At 42.0% G+C, this 21,329-nt stretch overlaps 1 protein-coding gene across 3 annotated transcripts in view; it reads right to left on the minus strand.

Annotated features, from left to right (window-relative positions):
- The window catches only part of LOC126248430 (uncharacterized), a 195,638-nt gene that overhangs the window by 86,935 nt on the left and 87,374 nt on the right, over positions 1-21,329 (minus strand). For all 3 annotated transcript variants that reach the window (XM_049949397.1, XM_049949396.1, XM_049949399.1), the window contains exon 4: positions 12,261-13,812. In XM_049949397.1, coding sequence (XP_049805354.1) covers positions 12,261-13,648 — 1,388 coding nt within the window. In that variant the 5' untranslated portion in view covers positions 13,649-13,812. The remainder of the gene's footprint in view (positions 1-12,260; positions 13,813-21,329) is intronic.

Genomic DNA, 21,329 nt, shown 5'->3' on the forward strand with positions numbered 1-21,329 from the left:
CTGTAGAATGAAACATCATTGTCCTCCATGTGCAGATGGAGAAGGTGGCCATGAATATTCTGAATTATTTTCTTCACTGAACACATCTGCTGAGTCTCTGGTACTCCTGCCAAGTTTCTGCTTCAGTTTTCATACACAGCGTGACTCCAACTTGTGCCATGGTAGTTAGTTCTTGTTCTCTTTAATTAAGCAATCAATACAGTTGACCAACTCCTACAATCAAAATAGATGCGTGCACATGTAGCCATTTAGGAGAGGGGTAGTGATCTTAATGAGATTAAGATACAAGCGGTTTACAAGGAGATCTAATGACATTATCGTGCTGAAAAGCTTCAGAGATATTCAGAGATAACTTAGGTTTTTCAAGTCTATGTCACTGCAACAATTTGAACATGTACTAGCTGTTTGGCAGAAGTTGAATAAGAAATGAAATGGGGCATTTGCAGTTTAAATGACTCGATAACTTAATAGGCATTTCCCCCCCCCCCCCCCCTATAGCAACTTTAACTGTGTTTGAAAAATACAGTTCACAGAGAAAATTGTCGTTCACAGGTGGCTATCCTCTTTGGTACCAACATCTTTATTATTGTTCTTGTTGTAGTCTTCAGTCCAAAGATTAGTTTCATGCATCTCTTCACATTAGTCTCCACTGTGTAAGCCTTTTCATTTCTTCTGCAAACTACATCCATATGAACCTGCCAACTGCAGTCAAGCTGTGGTCACCCCCTACAATTTTTACACCTGAGACTTACCTCCAATGCCAAATTAACTGTTCTACCAACACCTAAGTTTGTATCCTATCAATCTATTTCTTAATTTAGCCAACTTATGCTATAAAGCTCTTTCCTCCCCAGTTCATTCCACTACTACTTCTTCATTGGTTATTCAGTCTATCCATACCACTGAAAAAGCTTCTACTCTCTTCTTGTTTGTACTGTTTAGAGTCCATATTTCACTTTCACATAAAAATACATTCCCAATAAATCTTTTCAAAAAAATACTTGCTGACACTTACATATTTATATTCAATGTCGACGTGTTTCTCTTCTTCAAACTGGTCTTTCTTGCTATCCCCAGTCTGTATTTTCTGTACTCCCTACTTCAGCCATCGTCAGTATTTTGCTGCCCACATTAGCCTTCTTTTACTTTTGTTGATGTTCATATTCTCAAAGCACAATACATTCTGTTCAACTGATGTTCAATACAGTTCCCCATGTTACGATTATTAACAACAAGTTAAAACTGTGTATATAATTTAACAAATGGTGAACACTGTCTACACTCCAATATAAGTAAAATCATTTCCCAAGGCTGCCTCAGTCATTTTTCGATCAAACTGTTGAATTTTGCTCAACATATAAGCACACAGGCTTGTATTTTTCGCAAGGCTTATTGCTTAACTTGCTGGCCTGAAATTAATTTCATGAAGAAAAGGTCGAGTAATACTGATAGAAAAAATTAAAGTAGGAAAAAACTGTTTTCAGAACTTTCATGGTCCTTCCTTATGGAGAAAGAGTGTTATAGGTTGCAAAGGAGATCCCAGGGGCCCATCTATTGTGAGGACAAAGAGAAACAAAGACCATAAATGTGCAGGAAATGCAGCTTTGCTGTGCTCCACCAGGTACAGTTTGCAGATGCACAATGAAATGCCTAAATTACAAAAGGTTTGAGAGTCATACCTAGTGAGCACTAAGGGAAGTGGAGAACAGTTTCTGTAGCTCAGGCACTATCCATTTAAAGGCAATGCAAGACATTGCTTTAAAGGACACTTCAGAGTTTCAAGATACATGAGAATTATACATTTGGTCAAGTCACATTTCTTGTAGAAATGGTTGTAGTTCTTCATCAAACAGAAAAAAAGTAATATAAGATGTGATTAAAGAATATATAGTCGGGTTAGGCTGCCGACTCTTAGCTCTGGCCAATACCAATACTGCCTCAGCATGTACACTGTGTTTTCACTCGAGAGTGTGATAAACATGCACAACCTGCATAGGTGGTGACAGTAGCATCACATGGCGAGGAATTACTGCCAGTCCGACACACAAACAGTGCAGTGAGTGTGCTGTCTGTGTGTTGAACAAAGGCAGAATTTGATAGCCCAGAGGTTAGGCACAAGCATTTCAGAAATTGCAACTTGTTGGGTGTTCTAATAGTGCTGTGGTTAGTGTCTTCAACACATGGCGAAACCAACTTGAAACCACGTCAATGGGTTGCCATGTCATGGGGTTGGGCGGCCACCCCTCTTTAGAGATGTAGGATGGTGTAGGCTGGGCAGACTGGTACAACAGCACAGGTGGTGAACTGTGGTGAAACTAACATCAGACTTTAATGCTCGGCAGAGTACAAGTGTGTCTGAACACACAGTACACTGAACACTTTTTGGCCTCCACAGCCACTGACCAATGCATGTACCAATGTTGACACCGTGACATAGGCAACTACGACTCAAATGGGCACATGGACGTTTGCACTGGATGTTGGTGTAGTGGCAGAGCATTGCATGGTCTGATAAATCCAGATATCTTCTTCATCATGTCGATAGGAGGGCACAAATCTGTCATCTTCCAGTGGAACAGCTCCTTGATACCTGTACTGCAGGACAGAGACAAGCTGGCAGTTGCTCCATTATGCTCTGGTGAACACTGATGTGGGCATCCATGGGTCCAGTGAAGCTCATGTGTGGCACCATGATGGCCAAGGAGTATCACACACTGGTTGGAGACTGTGTACACCCCTTCAAGAGGATCACACTTCCTGGCTGCAGTGGCATTTTTCAACAATAATTGATGTGCTGGTCATCCCAACTCGCCAGATCTGAACCCGATCAAACACATCTGGGATGTGACTCAACATGGTGTCAGAGCTCATCACCCCCTTCTATGGAATTTACAGGAATGAGGTGGCGCGTGTGTGTGTGTGTGTGTGTGTGTGTGTGTGTGTGTGTGTGTGTGTGTGTGTGTAGATGTGGTGCCAACTCACTCCAGCAACCTACGAAGGCCTCAATGCTTCCATGCCATGAGGCATCACCACTGTTATCCATGCAAAAGGTTGACATACCAGCTATTAGGTAGGTGGTCATAATGTTCTGACTGATCGGTGTACACATACCTCACAAGGCAAATTTACCTTTAACGTGTGTGCTGGCATTGTCAGAGACCGTTTAATTGGGCTGTACATCCTGGACCAACTTGATGGTTACACGTTATCTCCGATTCCTGTTGCGTCCTGCCAGATATGCTGAATAATGCTCCCATGTCCACTCATTGCCGCATTCGACTTCAGCATGATGCAGCCACTGTGCATTTCAGCAGACAAATTAGGACACATCTGCTGGCAATCTTTCCCAGTTGCTGGATTGGTCACAGTGGACCAGTTGCATTGCCACCACAATCACCTGATCTGTCCCAAATTGTTTTATTCCTGTGGAGGTATCTGAATGGCCTTGTGTATGAAACACCTGTTACATCAGCAGAGGACTTAGTGGTAGGATAGTTGCAGCAGCAGGGTGTCTTCGAGGAACACCAGGTACCTTTAAGAAGGTGCACTGTTCAATGCAGCATCAATGTCAGACATGTCTTGATACACCATCATTTAGTAGTTGTGGACATGCAGATCTATTGTATGCTTCAATGATGATGGCACCTGCCTGTACAAAATAATTCATAGGTAGAATAGTCCACCATTCAGATCTCCTGGCAGTAAATACTCAGGAGGATGCTGTGACAAGATTTTAAGTGTGAAACATTTTCATGGGCAGATATGTAATCAGGTCATAATTTATTGGTGATGAACATTAAATTAGAACTGAAGAAATTGCAGAGAAGTAGGAAATTAAAGAGAAGGGCCAGGATAAATTGAAAGAACCCCTGACTGTTGGGGGGTTTTAGAATGAGCATTATTAAACAATTGACTGAAACAGAGGAAAGGAATACAATAAAAGATGAATGGGTAGCTTTGAGAGATGAAATAGTGGAGGAAGCAGACTAGCAAAAAGACAAGACTCATAACAAAACCTTTCATAACATGCAAGATCTTTAATTTAACTGAGAAAGGAAGAATAAACAGAAATTCAGCAAATAGTGCGGGGAAAAAGGGAATACATACTTCGAAAAAATGAGACTGACAGAAAGTGCCAAATGACAGAGCAGGAATGGCTAGAGGAGAAATGCAAAGCTGTAGAAACATACATTATAATGTTTATATCATAAAACAGGTATCTAAGACTTCATAAAATTGTGAAATAACTGAACATAGCCTATGGTCTGCATACAGTGACAATGTGACAACATCCACCTCAGAAGCTTACTATAGGCTGAGCAATGCTCCAGTATATATAGTAACACAAAATTTCTAAGGCTGAAATTGGCTGAAACAACAGTGTCACCGTATATGTGCGATGCAAGTAATTACAGTGTCACCTGTCCATAATTGCAGAATTATTTATAACAAATATCTCATGCAATGTATTAAGTGTACAGTGAACTTTGATGTGATTACAACCACAGGAATCATTAAATGGCATCCCTTAAAAAAGTCCAACTCTGTGCCCTTTGCTACAAGCCAAGTAGTTAAGAATTTCCTCTAAGTATCACCATTACAGTACTGCCTCTGCCACCTGTACAAGGCCATGACCGAGCACTTTCACTGCAGCGAAGGGACATCTATGAAGACACAGAGGTAGTGGATTTCAGAAAAATCTTGAGATGTGATTGGTTCGCATATTTCAAATGACAACCTTGCATGCATGGTTACTCTATTACAACTAGAGACCAGAGCATGTCTTGCCATCACAAGAAGAGAGATGCAACATGACTGTGGTAAAGGCATATGACCTGCAGGGAAATTAAAGAAAGCTATGGAGAAGAGAAGCAGTAGTGTGAATATCAAGGACTGATGACAGGCCAGTACTAGATCAAGAAGAGAAGGCTGCAAGATGGAAGGGATATATTCACATTGAAACCAAATCTGAAGGCAGGGTTGTTAATGAAATATAACACTTAGAAATGGAAGCACATTTATTACAAACACCAACATACATCAAGAGTAGAACTGAACTCTTGGACAGGGGGCGCAGCTACTTATCCAAACATAGAATATCCCAGAATGTTGGTATCTACACTAACGTTAAATATTCCATAATATACAAACATTGTCAACCTAATATATTTCAATTAACATTACAGAAACAATGAATACTAATTAACAAATAATTGCTGATGGTCAGATTTGAACTGGTGACCCGCAGCATGCCACACTGCTTGCACAATAGCTCGTGACACTGCTCCCTCTCCTGAAGAAAAAGTGACCCACCAATTCAGAACTCATAAGAGCTGACTACAATATCCTGGATCTAGATCTTGTCAATGGCCCTCTGTATGGCAGCACTGGTGGGTCCTCACATTCTAGACATATTGCTACATCATCTTCACTATGACGAGCATCATATATAGTCCCTCCCATCAAAGCTTTGCAATTGTTGAGTGGATTTTCAGTTTCCTTGAACCACCCACTATCGAGCTGCACTTCTGAGCTGTTGAATGGCTTCATGCAAACGACATGGGCAAAGTCTCTGGGCTTTTAACTTCTTGACAAGGAGTCTTAATCCTCCACTTCACGTGTGATGTCCAACACGCAACGAGGGATATAATATGGCCCTACATAGGGTTTTACTAATTTTTCCGATAGTTCTACTTTCCACACAGCAATAAAAACCCAAACCAACTCTCACAGGTTTTATCTCACTGGTCAGTGCTTGGCATTAGTCTCACAGGTTGTATCTTACTGGTCAGTGCTTGGCATTGTAGTGCTCTTAGTCCTCCTCCTGCCCCCCCCCTCCCAGAACGAGCGTCCAGGCCCCTTATTTGAGCCAGCTGTTTTGCTTCTTTGGTCTTGGTGATTATGTGTATCACGTAGTCAACCTGAATATAATCCCATTAAAATGGGTAAAGCATACCCATTGTCATTTCAGCCTCCACAGTCTCTCTGTTCGACACCAATGCACATCAATTTTCCAGCATCTAATTAAAATGTTTTGTGAGGTCATTCATCTGTGGCTGTAGGCAGCTATTCTTTCACAACTGGAAAACTTTTGCACAATCAGATACAAAAGTGAATGGTTTATATAGTAAAAATGGTCAGAATTTGTTAATGGCCCAAACAACTACAAGGCACTCTTTTTCAGTTGTAGAGTAGTTCATTTCAGACTTGGAGAGTACTCAGGAAGCATAAGCTGTCACATTTTCAGCACCTTTATGAATTTATACTAGAACTACCTCTATTCCAAAACTGATAACATCATTGTGATGTTTGGTCTAGGCATTCTCATCGTACAATGGAGATGTTAAAACCTCCTTAAGGATAAGGAATTATTTTTGTTGCACCTCATCCCACGGAAATGCTGAGTCTCCCTCCAGTAGTTGCAAGCATCATGCCTTTGTGTTGGCGCCCTTTATAAATAGCCGATAGTATGAGCATGTTCCAAGAAAACTTTTCACATTATGAATGTGATAAGGGGTTGGAAAATCTGTGCCTGCTCTTACTTTATCTGGACCACAATGAACTCCATCACCATTCACTAGGTGACCAAAGATTTTTATTTCTTTGGTGACAAAGAGGCATTTTTTCTGATTCAGACAGAGATCTTCAGTCCGAACATATTTCAACATGGTTGTGAGGAGGCATAGATGTTCTTAAAGAAAAACAGCACCAAATAGCAAACACAATATGTCCATTGAACGTGTTGAAGCAAGTTGTTTATCACATGTTCGAAGATGGCTGGCACATTACACAATCAAAATGGCATAACTTTAAACTCAGAGGCCATCAGGAGTTATGAAGGCAGTCTTTCCCCGATCAGTCTTGTCAGCCTCAACTTACCAGTAGCCAGTATGCATGTCCGTAACTGAGAAATGCTTTGCTCGTTTCAAGCAGTGTAAGGTGTCATCAATGCGCAGAATGGATAAACCTCTTTGTTCCATGATTTTGTAAAGTAGGAGGAAGTCAATGCAGAAACACCATGTGCCACTTTTCTTCTTCACATGGATCACAGCTGACGACCAAGGATATTCTCAAGATTGAATGGTGTCATCTTCCATCATCATCTCCACTTCCTACTGGATTATTTTTAGTTCAGCCAGTGACACCCTCTATGATCACTGGCTAGTTAGTGAATAATCCCTGGGTTGATACAGTGTTTTGCCATGGGCTGCTTGGTCTGTCTTTTGTCCATTCATGATTTGAAAGCATGCAAAAATTGACACAGAATGTCTCTCACTCACCGACATTGTTCCTCAGTCATACCAGATCCTTATGGCAGTTCAACAGCAGCAAAATACAATTCCTTGTCAATGACACTAAGCTGCCCTACCTGGACTGCTTCAGCTGTCAGTAAGCACATACCGTTAGGGACAAGTTGTGGCTACTCATGAAAATTAGTGATACAAAGTTCTCCTTGACCACGTACAATAATTATGATCACTGCTGGCATATAGATTGACAACTGGAACATGTGTTACTGATGACAGCGGGATAAAATCTCCAATGGTAAACAGCTGCCAAGAGCAATCTTTGTTATGCGTGCTTCATGGAATAGCTTTCAGTATTCCACACCCTATGAGTGCTTTTGATACTTGCAAGAAGTCCCACCTGAGGATAACTTTTTTGACTACAGACTGTTAAAATGACAAATTCAAAAAGCTCCATTCTGTTATTGATAGTTAGTCTTGCAATACATGTTCCTGTTGGCTGGACACATTTCCCATTTGCAACCTTTAGCACAATTGTTTTTGTATCACCGAACACATTCCTTTTTCACTGGTGGTGATAAGCTTACGACATTACAGAAAAAGAACTTGGTGACTGTCGTCCATGGAGGATTTACACCTGAGGCAGCCTCACCTCCACAGATGGTCACCTCTTCCTGAAATCAATGGCTATATGAACAACTGTTATCTACATGGCTACAGGGAACAGCAATAGCATTTTAGAAAGTGAGCTCATTCAAAGTACAGAGAGAGCCTACGTGCCACAGGTCAACTACAATTGTCTGCAGTTAACTGGCGCGAATAGGGCTATTGTGATGGTTGACGTCTTGTGGCATAATACTCACTAAACACTGATCTTCTTCCTCTGCAGTAGCATACATGTCTAAAGTGCTCACAGTGAAAACATACCAGTGTGTTGTTCTTCATCCTCCAAATGTCTGCTTTCTGTGGGGCATTGTACTTGGCAGAGAAGTTGGTTGCACACACGTTGGCCTGATGCTGCGCTGTCTTTTTGACAGTTGTGGCATACGTTCAAATTGGCCCAGTGTACTCTTTGTAACACATTCGACCAGATGTGGAGACTGATGCCAAAGGTTGATACACTTCTTACAAGACATTCTGCACGACCTCATGTTGTATGGGGTCATCACTCATGACTACTATTCCTCTGGCGTACTCAGTCCAACATTTACGACTGCTATACACTGCTGTGCATCTTTTCTAACCATCTGACCTACGAAAGAGGAGAGCTCATGGTGGTCTTGCACAACAGCCTTTGAGATCATATTTGGTAATGATGGTCTTGCACAACAGCCTTTGAGATCACATTTGGTAATCATTTTGTCACACTTTTTTGGCTACATTTCTTTGATTCACTGACACCACTTAATAAATTCTTCTGTTGTGACAACTTTTCTTAGAAGAGCTTGGTAATTATTCTGCAATTCCTTTCATCAGGTGTGAGACTTTGTTGGCTTCTGTCATATTCAGATTTATGATGGGGCATATGACCAAAAAATTCTGTATGTACAAGTGTGTAGTTTCCCCATGATGATGGGCTCTGTTCTTAAATTGTTCTTTAGCCAAGCAGACTTGCTGTGGATTGCCATTACACATTTTCTACAGTTCAACTCGGAATTTGTTCCAGCTGTAGAGCTTCACTTCATTGTTCTCAAACCACTGTTCGGCTGTGCCATTCAAGTAGAAATAATCTGCCAAACACATGTCACCCCCTGTTGTATCTGGCCTTTCAGCCATTTTGTCAGGTCCAGACCAGTGGCTCTGCATAACACTGATTGATGCCTGATACGCAAGTGACTTACTGCTGTTTTCGAATATATAGATCTTAGGAAAGATGTACTACTTGCACACAGTTCTTCACCACATAAGCGCAACTTATACTTTGACTAATTGGTGTCAACGTGATGTAAATGTTTTGAAACACCCAGCTTCCCCAGCAAACAATGTCGTGTTTAAACCATAATTAGACCCAAAACTGAACGCAGGGTCATCAATGAAGCACAACACACAGAACTAAAAGTACATTTGTTACTGACACCAATGAACAGACATAAAAGAAATGAACTGAAAATCAATAAACAACAAATTGCTGATGGTTGGGTTTGAACTGGTGACCAGCAAAAGGCCAACCAGGTAATAGTGGAGAAGTGTGGCACCCTGCAACATCACCACTGGCATGACGATGCTTCAAAAAACAAGGTGTCTACATATGAAAAGAAAACGAAAAGAAAAGAAAAAGCCACAGCTCTGAAGTTCATGTGACGTGTAAAGTGGGTTAATGATGTCACATTGGTGCCTAATTCCACACCAACACTGCCAAATGCCACTATGGATGTGTCATACATTGGGAAGGTTGTCACAGCCCCTCTTGCCCACATTTCACTCCTCCTTTTGACATCTCTGCAGTGGAAGTCACAACATCCAGTGTTGTTGAATCAGTGTTAAAATCATGTGGTTTCCTGGTTAGTGGACCAAGAAAAACACTGCAGATACACCACTTCTCAGAACTGACACAAAAAGTCCTCAGGGAGTGGCATAAAGGGCATCAATGAAACCCTTTGTTTTTGGACATTAATTCCCACACATTTTACAGTCTAAAACAGCAGCTCACAGTGCGATGACCTCACAGTGCGATGACCTCACAGTGCGATGACCTCACAGTGCGATGACCAACACGAAGCCATTCTTGACCATCTTTGATACTGCTGATATCTTCCTGACACTTCAACCCTTCTCTAAGGACATCATGGGCTAGCAACCCCATTAAGCATGATCGCACCCCTTCGGAGTGACCATTTAAAACCATTTGACAAAATTTTACAATGATTCAAAGAGGCAAAGGTTCGTATCCTTTTTCTGCACTCCTGTTTCACACCCTCATGTGGCATGATCATGAAGGGTTGCGACATTGACATATGCATGAATAGAACAAAGCTCCTCTAAGAACCCCGAGTTTGGCAAAACCTTCAGTAGCACCTACCCATATTTTTTGAGAATTTTAAAAATATGCCTTGAGAGAGAAATTTTGTGAAGTAGCTTGCAGGCAGAGAACGGCTTCAAACACCTCTGATGCAAGCTGCCTGTGTTGTGGTTCTGACCTCCATTGCAAGAGCGGTGAAATGTGGGTAAGAGGGGCTGTGATGACCTTCTCATTGCGTGACACATCCGCAGTAGCTATGGGCAGAACTTTGGTGAAATTTTGTGACAATGTGGCATCATTAACCCACTTTACACGTCTCAAACTTCTGAGTTCTGGACTCTTTTCACATGAGTACAAACCTTCCTGTCTGAAGCATCATCAAGCCTGAGGGTAAAGTCACAGCGCGCCATGCTTTTGTGCCATTACAGAGGTAGGTTGTAGGTACCTTTGAGATAAATTTCAAACTTATGCATCACAATGGGAAACAATTATGGGGTTATGAAAAAGTTATACTTTTATTCTGTTGCACAGTATAGAAAGACAACAAAAATGTAACAAACTTGAAAACAATAGTATGGAGAGGGGAAAAGAAGTAGATGAAGATGAGACGGGACACATACTCCTGTGTAAAGAATTTTACAGAGCACTGAAAGACCTAAATCGAAACATGCTACACAGAGTAGACATTCCCACAGAATTATTGAGATATACCATGATAAAATTATTCCACCTGGTATGCAAGATGTAAGAGACAGGTGGAATACCCTCAGACTTAAACAAAATAATTCCAATGCCAAAGATGGCAGATGTTGACAGATATGAATATTACTAAACCATCAGTTTAATAAGTCATAGTTGCAAAATACTGAGATGAACTGTTTGCAGAAGAATGGAAAGACTGTTAGAAGCTGATAATAGAGATCAGTCTGGGTCCAGAGAAATGGATGAACACATGAGGTAATACTAATCCTACAACTATCGTAGAAAATAGACTTAAGAGAGGAAAATGTCCATTTATTGATATAAGAGTGTTTATTGCATTTGTAGATTTATAGCCAGCTGTTGACAATGATGACTGGTATAGGCTCTTTGAAATTCTGATGATAGCAGGGATAAAATACACAAAGCAAAAAGTTATCTAGAACTTTTTACAGAAACAAGGCTGCATCCGCAAGAGTAGAAAGACTTGAAAGAGAAATAGTAGTTGAACAAGGAATGATACAAGTTTGTAGTGTATCCCACAATGTTATTTAAATTTTACACTGAGCAAGCAACAGAGGTAACCAAGAAGAAATTTGCAAATGGAATTACATTTTTTCAGAGGGAAGAAATAAAAACTCTCTGAGAATTTTCAATTACATTGTAATTCTGATAGACTGTAAATTATGTGGAAGATCAGATGAACAGAACGGGTAGTGTTCTGAAAAGATTATTAGATGAACATCAACAACCGTACAAACAGGGTAATGGAATGCTATCAAATTAAATCAGTTAAGCTGAGGGAATTACATTAGGAGATGAGACACAAAAGAAGTAGATGAGCTTTGCTATTTAGGCAACAAAATAACATGTTAGCCAAAGAAGAAAGATATAAAATGCAGACTAGCAGTGTAAGAAAGCATTTGATAAAGAGAAATTTGTTAGTACTAAATATAAAGTTTTAGAAAATCTCTTCTGCAGGTACTTGTCTGTGTACAATATTGCAAATTGGTGATAAAGAGATTAGTTCATAGCACATCCTGAGACATCAAAGAATCTTAAATTTGGTAATTTGGGGAGGGGGGGGGGGGGAGGGGGGATGCGGTGGGGGAGGTTTGTGGCGGAGGACCAATGTTTAACTATAGTAAGCAGATTCGCATGGTTGCAGGTTGCAGTAATTATGCAGAGATGAAGGGGCTTGCACAGGATAGACTAGTATGTGGAGAAACATCAAACCAGGCTTCAGGCTGAAAAACAACAACATCAACACCAACAACAACAAATACATAACTTTGCTGTAACAATTTCTATTTACCTGTAAAAATGTTACCATATTATTATTGCTTTGCACTTACCATTGGCTCGATGAACGAGATAGTTTTCTCTGAGATTGCTGCTGAGGAGGAACTCCATATGAACTCAGTGGTGGTCCTGCTTGAAAGAACCCGAATTCACGCCGTTTTGTTCGGTTTTCAGTGGAGAAGCAGCCTTCCACTTCCTGAACACCTGAAGAACGTTCATTATATCTTCCCCTTGGAGAGTTTCCAAATGTGACAGTGTTACCAGCATCTTTGCTTTTCTCTCTATATTCTTTACTCTCTGGGTTAGTCTCTGAAATGGCTGTACGCATGTTTCCAGAGTAACAATAGTTGTAAGATTCATAGCTTCTTTCCAACATTAGTTGCCTTACTGTACCATTTTTGCACTGAGCCAGGACTTTCCGATACAACTGTTGCAGCAGTGCACTAATGATGTAAGTATGTACTTGTAATGGTATTGTTTCCTCTTGGTGTGCAAGGTGCTGAACAACTTCATTTATTGGTACCATTACCACATCCACATCTTCCCATTCAGTCTGTGGGCAATTCTCTTGCTCAGGTGAGAGAGCCTGTTGCAATATTGGTGTTCGTGGTGAGTTGGGTTGTTCTGCTTTAGTCTGTGGATGTTTGTCTTGTTTGGGTGCTGTCCGTGCAGCAGTCTGCTGTGTTGCTTCTTTTTGTGATGAGCCATGTGTGTTCTTTGTTTTAGGACGTCTCCACCTTCTGAGTTCAGAGTGTGGAAAACCATGCTGCACAAACACTTCTACAGGGTTCCACAATCCTATTTCAGATTGAGACACACCTTGTCGTCTTGCCTGTGTGTGTGACACTGTCTGCTGTGTTGACCTAGTTTGAGTTGTATAAGACTGAACTGGTTTAAGCTGTGGGGTATTTGCCTTTGTAATCTGATGCTTTGGAGGATTTCGACGCACAGCTACAGTCTGTGTGGAACTACACTGAACCATTCTTGTATGTGAATGATTCTGCTGTACCTTAGTAGTTTGTGCAAGTTTCCATTGCACAGATCTGTGTTGAGAATTCCTATTTGTCTCCCCAGTCTGTGAGGAACTCTGCAGCAGGGTTCCAAATTGAGTGCGACTCTGTTGCACGGTTTCCAGTTTTGAAGGATTCTGCTGTACAGCTTGCTGCACGCGTGGTGGAGCTCGCCTCATGTCATGGTCAGTTCTAGTTAACATAAGCAATGCATTAGCTGCTCGAAGCTCATCACCGCGACCTGACACTGCTAATCTTCTCCCAACAGTGGCTCCCTGTGATTCAGAACGTTTACGATCCACCACTGATAAACGAAAATCAGAATCATACGATTGTAACTCACATAAGTATAGATCATCAAGTGCACAAAGTATGGCATCAGCTGATTGAAGTGCAGCTTTATAATCAGGGTAACCACAAAACTTAGCCATGTCTCTGTTGCTCCCTGCTCTTTGTCAAAAACTTTGTGATAACTCTCAAAACAGGTGAGTATAACTGATTTACTTATTATTTAAGAAAGTTTCTGGTACTGTTATCTTCCAATTATTGAAGCACTCTTCCCCAGGTTCACTTTCTTGGAGCTGCACAGTTTGTGCTGCAAAAGAAATTAAGGTAACATGAATATCATGACATTATACCTTTTGAATACATTGTATATGATTACAAAAAACTGCATATTTGTTCAAAGGAAATTGTTTCTACGTAAGTTCAGGACAGAAACCACAAATAAAAATCAACTACCTAAATTACAGATTCTGGGTGAAAACATTTTGGGTATGTTTAGAGTCTGAAAAAATGTTTCTACTATCACGTTATTTGAAGTGAAGACCTGGGGAGGTGGCATTATGTCAAGTTGATGCTCAAGAAAGAGGGAGGGAGGCAGTAACAGTAAATCATACAGTATCCTTACAAACGAAACACTGTCACACCCTACGCATCTGTACACACATGCCCTGCATAACACAATGAACACACACAGAATGTTAATTTTGCTTGACAATATTCCTTGCACACTATCACTCTGCCAGCATTTATTCACAGAATAATATTTATGAATCCACATTTCGTCTAAATAAACCACCAGCCACTTTAATTTTCATGCTCCGAATTTCCACAAAAATTAATGTAGTTTTCCTCTTTTGAAATTATGTCATCTCATTTGTACACGGTAACGCTTTATTTTGCTATATTTTAAACACAAATTTCATCGAGAGAACAATTTATCTAGCAAGTGGACAACGAGGGATGGGAATGGGGATTGGAGCACAATGTGAATGGTTGAATGCAACCTGGGTCGGACACTTGGCAAACTCTGGTGAATAGCCAAAGAAACAGTATTATTTAAGCCATCACAATGAGTGCTCAGCCTATTCTGTAATCCATGTTCCTGTTGTCCACTCACTATGTTCAGTGCTACACACAACCTGTACTTCACTACATTTTACATGTTGCTCCATTAAGTACTATATTCCACAAATCATGTCCTTGCTGTAGCAAATTTGGCGACGAGTGAGGGTTATGATTTCTCCGCATGTTAGTGTCAGTGCTAAGACGCCCGAAAAACATCTTATTGGAAGAAACATTCCAACGTATCATTTTCCAGCACAAAGCTTTCGTAGTACAACAGCAGGCACTCGCCACTGCTCTCAATCAAAATGCCATCTGAGTGTTTGTGGCAGGTTACTTTCTCGTCAGTGCAACAATCGCTCTTTCCAGCAAATGATGAATCTGCTGAAGTTTGGGATACCTACGAAACATGGTTACACCAACCGTTCCAGGTTTTTTGTGTGGGTGATGCAAACTTGGGTAGGGCTTTCTTTCTTTCTTTCCTGGCTTTCATCTCACATTTATCAGTTGTTGCGCCAACTTGCGCCTTTGCAAGGACTGGCCAACTTATCATTTGATGAAATGAGCAAGCATCTCACAACCTATCACTGTGACAGAATGCATGCGTCATTGCGGTGTATGTAGAATTTTACCATTGCCGGAAACATCCAATCCAATCTTACAAAGCCTGCGCTGCAGAATTACACAGGTTGAACCGCCATCTTAATTATGTCGCTAGAACACAGTACGGGTCACGCTGATCACATGGCGTGTGATATGATTAATCATCTAGCCCCAGATAGGGAAGTCTGGAACAAAGCATTTCACTGTGACAATCCGATGCTTATGGATGTGCTCAAAATGTCAAAAGATAGGCCCATTGCATTGGTGTGTAACTGCTCTTCAAATGTGGCGGACGCAGTAACAGCAATGGACATAAACTGTATCTCTACAATGACTGTTTCCTTGAACAAATAGTTTATTGACTTGCATGTGTTTAATAAACCTCTAAAAATGCAAATGGACACGGGAGCTACAGTAAATGCACAAACATATGTGGACTTAGGCTCTCCTTCCCTTACAAAGGTTTCACGGAAGTTGGTCAGCTACAATAAAGAGCAGGTTCCAGTTCTAGCTCAGTTCTCTGCTCCTGTCTCTTACTAATCTGTTGTTCGCCATCTCATCTTCCTTGTAGTAGATAATTCCCACAAAATAGACCTGTTCGGGTTAGATGTGTTTAACATTTTTGGTTTGTCCATTGCTGATGAGGTACATTTAGTGTCAGATCGACTTCCATATCAGCAACTGGAGTCCCCCTGTACTGACTTTTCATATCTGTTTTCCCTGGGGTTTGATTGTGCTGCTGGTTTTCAGTCCCAGCCCTTTTTTTTTTTTTTTTTTTTTTTTTTTTTAGGCGCAGCATGTGCCTGTCGCGTTCTGCACCTCTGTCAAGGGCAAATTAGACCGTTTGATGTCACTTGATGGCATTCGGTGTATTTCTTCCAATGAATGGGCTACACCACTGGCCGATAGGTAAGCTTTGCCTTGCAGCAACTTCAGTGTCACCATCAACGCACAGTCCGTGATAGATACATACCCTTTGCCCCAACCTGACAAGTTGCTGCAAAATTATCAAGTGGCCACTACTTTTCCAAGATAAATTTGTCAGAAGCATGCCTCCGGCTCCCCTTCAATGAGGCCACTAGGCATCTTCTTGTTACCAATACACCTTTCATCCTATATCAATATCAACACTTACCTTTTGGCACCACTAGCACGCCCACAATTTTCCAGCATTTTTTAGAACAGGTGACAGCCTTTGTGCCCAGCTACATAAATTACCTCGACGATATCGTTCCTTTGGGTTCCTTCGCCAAAGACCACCCTAGAAATCTCTGATCACCGTTCTGTTTTGCAGTCTGCAGGTCTCAAGTGCAGTCTTGCCAGATCTCAATTTTTTCAGCCATTAATTGAGTATCTAGGTTTCGAGATTTCTCACAGAGGAGTCAAGCCACTGTGTCACCATGCTGATGCAGCTGCGGCTTTGCTGCAGCTGACCTCCATTAAGGAACTGCAAGCGTTTCCACATAAATTGGTGTACTACTTTAAGTTTCTACCGGACGCATCCACCGTTGCTCTGCCCCTGCATGCACTTTTGCGTAAAAGTGTACCCTTTTTTATGGGCCCAGCTTATGACCGAGTGTTTGCTTTGCTTAAATCTAAGCTTCAATCTGCCCAGTGTCTTGCCACTCTTCAGCCAGGTCAGCATCTTGTGTTGGCTACAGATGACTCTTAGCACGGTACTGGTGCACAAATACGTGGGCAGATCTGAAAGACCCATTGCTTACACATCTAAGACTATAACTCCCACTCAGCACCAGTATTCTTACACTGAAAATGAGGCTTTAGTGGTTGTGTTCGCCCTCAAGAAATTTCATTTCTTCTTGTTTGGTTCCAAGTTCCATTTAATCACAGATCACAAGCTGTTGGTTGCTCTTTTTAACCCTTCGGCTTCTGTGCCAGACAAGAAAGCACATTGCTTTCAACAGTGGATTCTCTTCTTCTTCTCTCATTATCATTATCAGATCCATTACTGGCTGACGGCACAACACGTCAATGCAGATGCCTTATCCCGCCTTCCAATTCGGCGAGACCCAGTGACTGACCACGAGTTGCTTTGTTTCTGTTTACAAATTGAGAACTAGAATGCAGTCGATTAGTTTCCCATTACTAGTGCTACGATAGCATCAGCTGTCACTGCCAATCCAGTACTTAGTTGGGTCCCCTCTTTTGTGCAGCATGGTTGGCCGGAAAAATCCCTGGGCCATGTCTCCAATCCTTTGCGTAATTATTTCTGTGTCCAGCATCGCCTTTGTGTGTTTGATGGGGTTCTCTTCTTCACTGCAGAGAACGCTGCTCCCTGGGTTGTGATTCCCGCTTCCTTATGTCATAACGTAATGCAGCTTCTGCATATCGGTCATTGGAAGACCTCTCACACCAAAGTTTTGGCCCATCGGAATGTATATTGGCCGGGCATGGATAAGGACATTACATGGATTATCACTGTTTGCACTCACCGAGTTCAGCAACAGCTGTCCCCCCCCTGGCCGATGCCGCAGCTCCCATGGAAGTGTCTACACGTCGATTTTGCTAAGCCCTTCCTAAACCAGTAAGGCCTCATTATAGTGGACTCCTATTCCAAATTTCCCTATGTGGCACGTTATCTGCCCACGTCTGCTGCAGCCACTATTTTGGCCTGTCTTAGATTTCTGCAATTTTCCGTATACCATCATTACTGATAACAGGCCCCAGTTTGTTTCTTGTTGTGTCTTTTTGTCAGGTTACTGGTGTTCACTACCTCGCAGCTCTCCCATTTCACCCTCAATCAGATGGTGAGACCAAATTCGTAGTTGGGACATTTAAAACTCAGAGTATGTATCTGGCTAGTCCCTTGAACCAGCTTTAGACCATTTTCTGAGTTTGTACCATTTCACTCCGGTGAGGGCCAAAAACCCAGTGGAGCTGCTACATGCCAACAACAGACCTTCCTTAACCTGCTTCATCTGACATCGCATCCTCCAGTGTCATCAACTTTGCAACGATTCCAGCCAGATGGGCCTGTCCGGACTCATAGTTTCAGCTGCCAGCCAAACTGAGTACCTCCTGTCATTGAGTGTCACTGGGGCCGGTGCCTATGCATCGTCCACAGTCCTGATGAGTGGATATCCCATCACTTCAACCAGCTGCAGCTGTGCACGAGGAGGTGCAAGGGGGGGGGGGGGTTATGTTACAGAGGGCCCACCACGTCCCACATCCCAGCCACCGCAGATGTCTGTTCCTGTGTCACAGATGGTCCACTTTGCCCCACATCGTGAGTCTCTACCTGGCACATTGCTGCCTGGGGTTCCTGCCTCTGCCCCCACTCCTAGACTGCCATTGCTGGTGAAGCCCCCGCTGCAGCTGCTGCTGCTGCTTCAAATGCTGGGTCCTGTGCAGCCATCATCTCCGATGCCCCTGCTGTTGCCTCCAGCGCTAACCGCTGACCTGGATGAGGACATTTCTATGGAGACGTCGTCCCCTGTCCTGCCCTACGGCCTTTCACGAGAGACGGTGCACCAAGCCAACCCATCATCACCACTACTCACCAGTGATTGCCTGCTACATGCTGCAGCAGCTGTCATCATCGGGCAACGAAACGGATGACAGCACTGTCACTGATGTTTTCCAGGACGTAATGTCAGTGGATTGTCAGATCATTGCTCGTTTTTAATGGTACCAGTACTTTTTCGGTACCAGTACATCTTCTGTACCATGCATTTTTCTGTGCCTAGTGTTTTTATGGACGTGTTCCCACCCACTAGAAGGGAGGAACGATGTACCTTCACTCATGACACGCGCAATTTCAGAGCTCATACGTCCACGCAGTTCACAGGTCCACTTACAGAGGCCACCTGGGTCAGCCTCCAGGTACACTCTGGAGAGCCTCTGGCGTGCTTTGTTGGGTCACCAATATAACAGTGTTATTTAAGCTATCACAAATAAGTGGTCTGCCGATTCTGTAACCTGTATTACTGCTGTCCAGGCACTATGTTCAGTGCTACACACAGCCTGTACTTCATTGCATCTTACGTGTTACTCTATAAGATATTATGTTCCATAAATCGTGTTTGTTATTGCTGCAGCAATGGTGATGCGGCTAAAGATGCTTGATATTACATTGTAAAGCCGTCCACACTGACACAGAGGATATCATCCTCAGTGACTGAACATGATCAATTTACTTATCATCCATTAAAATACTTTTCACATTAAGAATGGAGAAAAAGTCAAGGTGCATAGCCTCAGACTGGCACTTTGTAGGTCTTAGATTTGATACCAGTCACACAACAATTTTTTTTTACTTTTGTCAGAGTCAAAAACTGTTGATGGATGTGACTGAAAATAAAGGAGAAGAATGCAGAGTTTAAATAAAACAACAGAGTAGGGCTGCAAAATTTATAGATGGAAAACCATTATTATGGAATGTTTCCCCTTACATTCACAAAAATTAAATGCCACCATGGCAAGGTGTCTTCATACATTCATGATGTGAGAACAGTTTAGGTTTTATGACAAATATCATTCAAAAAATTGTAGCTGTCACATAATAAACATATATGCATGCAGTTAATGCACATCAAATTTGAAATCACTTGCATTTCATCTCTTTCTCATCTACTTTCTTATCACTGTTATGAAGACAGTTGTTAATTGTTATCAAAACAGGAAGTAGAGCAAAACTAATGATAAAGAGAAAATACAAACAAAATTGTGATTCTTGAAGTTTTCCCGGAGTATTGAATGTTGAATGAGATTTCGGGATTGCAGCCGGATCATGTTGACTCCTTGCCACAATACTTCGGCTGGCAATCGTCCAGCCATCTTCAGGTGAGTGTGTCACTGGAAACTGCAAGTTCCCAGAGGCAACTTTATAGCAAAAAATTGGCACGAAAACGCATGCGCATCGGCCTCCGTCACAGGAGCATTCTCTATCGAAATCGCGCCCTCTGGAACTACTGTTCTATCTGTGGCGCGCAAGGTGCATGCGTAAAGGTGAAAACATGTCCGCCCTCTGTCGGAATGCTCACCCGCGTCGCTAAAAACAGACGTCAGATGTTGCCAAACGTGTCATTATGAATAAAATGTCTTGTCTCAGAGGAAATTAGAGAGATCACCAGGTCCCAAGCCTTGTCCAGTTGAAAAATAACCATCACAATTTATAAGATTTTGCGCTGGTCGTATCTCCACAGATTCTTTAATTACTGAATCGCAGAATGTTTTCGCTGGGGCCAAGATTTTCGTGGCAGAAAAATCCGTAGCGTGTCCTGTGGTAATACAGTGCTCAGCTACAGCCGACTTACTGGGATGCGAAAGGCGAGTGTGGCATTCGTGTTCAATGCACCTTTCATGTACTGTGCGTGTCATCTGACCGATGTAAGCTTTGTCACACTGGCAAGGAATTTTATAGATGCCGGACTTCCGCAGACCCATATAGTCCTTTACTGAGCCGAGAAGGGCACTAATCTTTGCCGGTGGCCGGAAGATTACTTTAAATTCATATTTCCTTAGAATCCTGCCTATTTTAGACTAAAGGTTGCCGATGTATGGAAGGAACGCCCTGGACTTGAATAGCTCCTTATCTTCTTGATTTTGTAGGTGGTCACATTTCTTCCTTCTTAGCACTGTTCTAATATGTCGTGGAGAGTGACCATTACCTCTGAACACCAACTTTAAATGTTCCAGCTCTTTTGTAAGGCTGTCTCCATCAGAAACAACATGAGGCCAGTACACCAACGTTCTAAGGACGCCGGTTGCAAGAACATCTGAATGCAATCCACAAGAACATCCAGTTTACAATGGAAATAGAGAATGAGGGTTGCTTGCCATTTTTGGACATCTTGGTTACTAAGAGAGAGGGTGGGTCATTAGGGCACTGTGTCTACCGTAAGCCAACACATACGGACCTTTACCTGCAAGCGTCGAGTTGTCATCATCCTGCACAAACTATCTTCTTGAGACAGATGCTCGAAAATCTCCAATTCCTTGAGCAGGTCCAGTTTGTAACCCTAACTCGCTTCCTGTAGCAATTATATGTGGCGTATGCTGTAAGAGCCATAGATGTTCAGCAAATGTGGAATTATACACGTTTTCCCCATTTTTACCTAGCATGTGTTCTTTATATCTTACTTTAATGGGTCTAACTGTCTGTCCAATGGTTAAATGATTCTGTTATGTTTTTATTCACGA

The sequence above is a fragment of the Schistocerca nitens genome, chromosome 3, assembly GCF_023898315.1.
Source record: "Schistocerca nitens isolate TAMUIC-IGC-003100 chromosome 3, iqSchNite1.1, whole genome shotgun sequence".
In the NCBI taxonomy this organism is placed as follows: Eukaryota; Metazoa; Arthropoda; class Insecta; order Orthoptera; family Acrididae; genus Schistocerca; species Schistocerca nitens.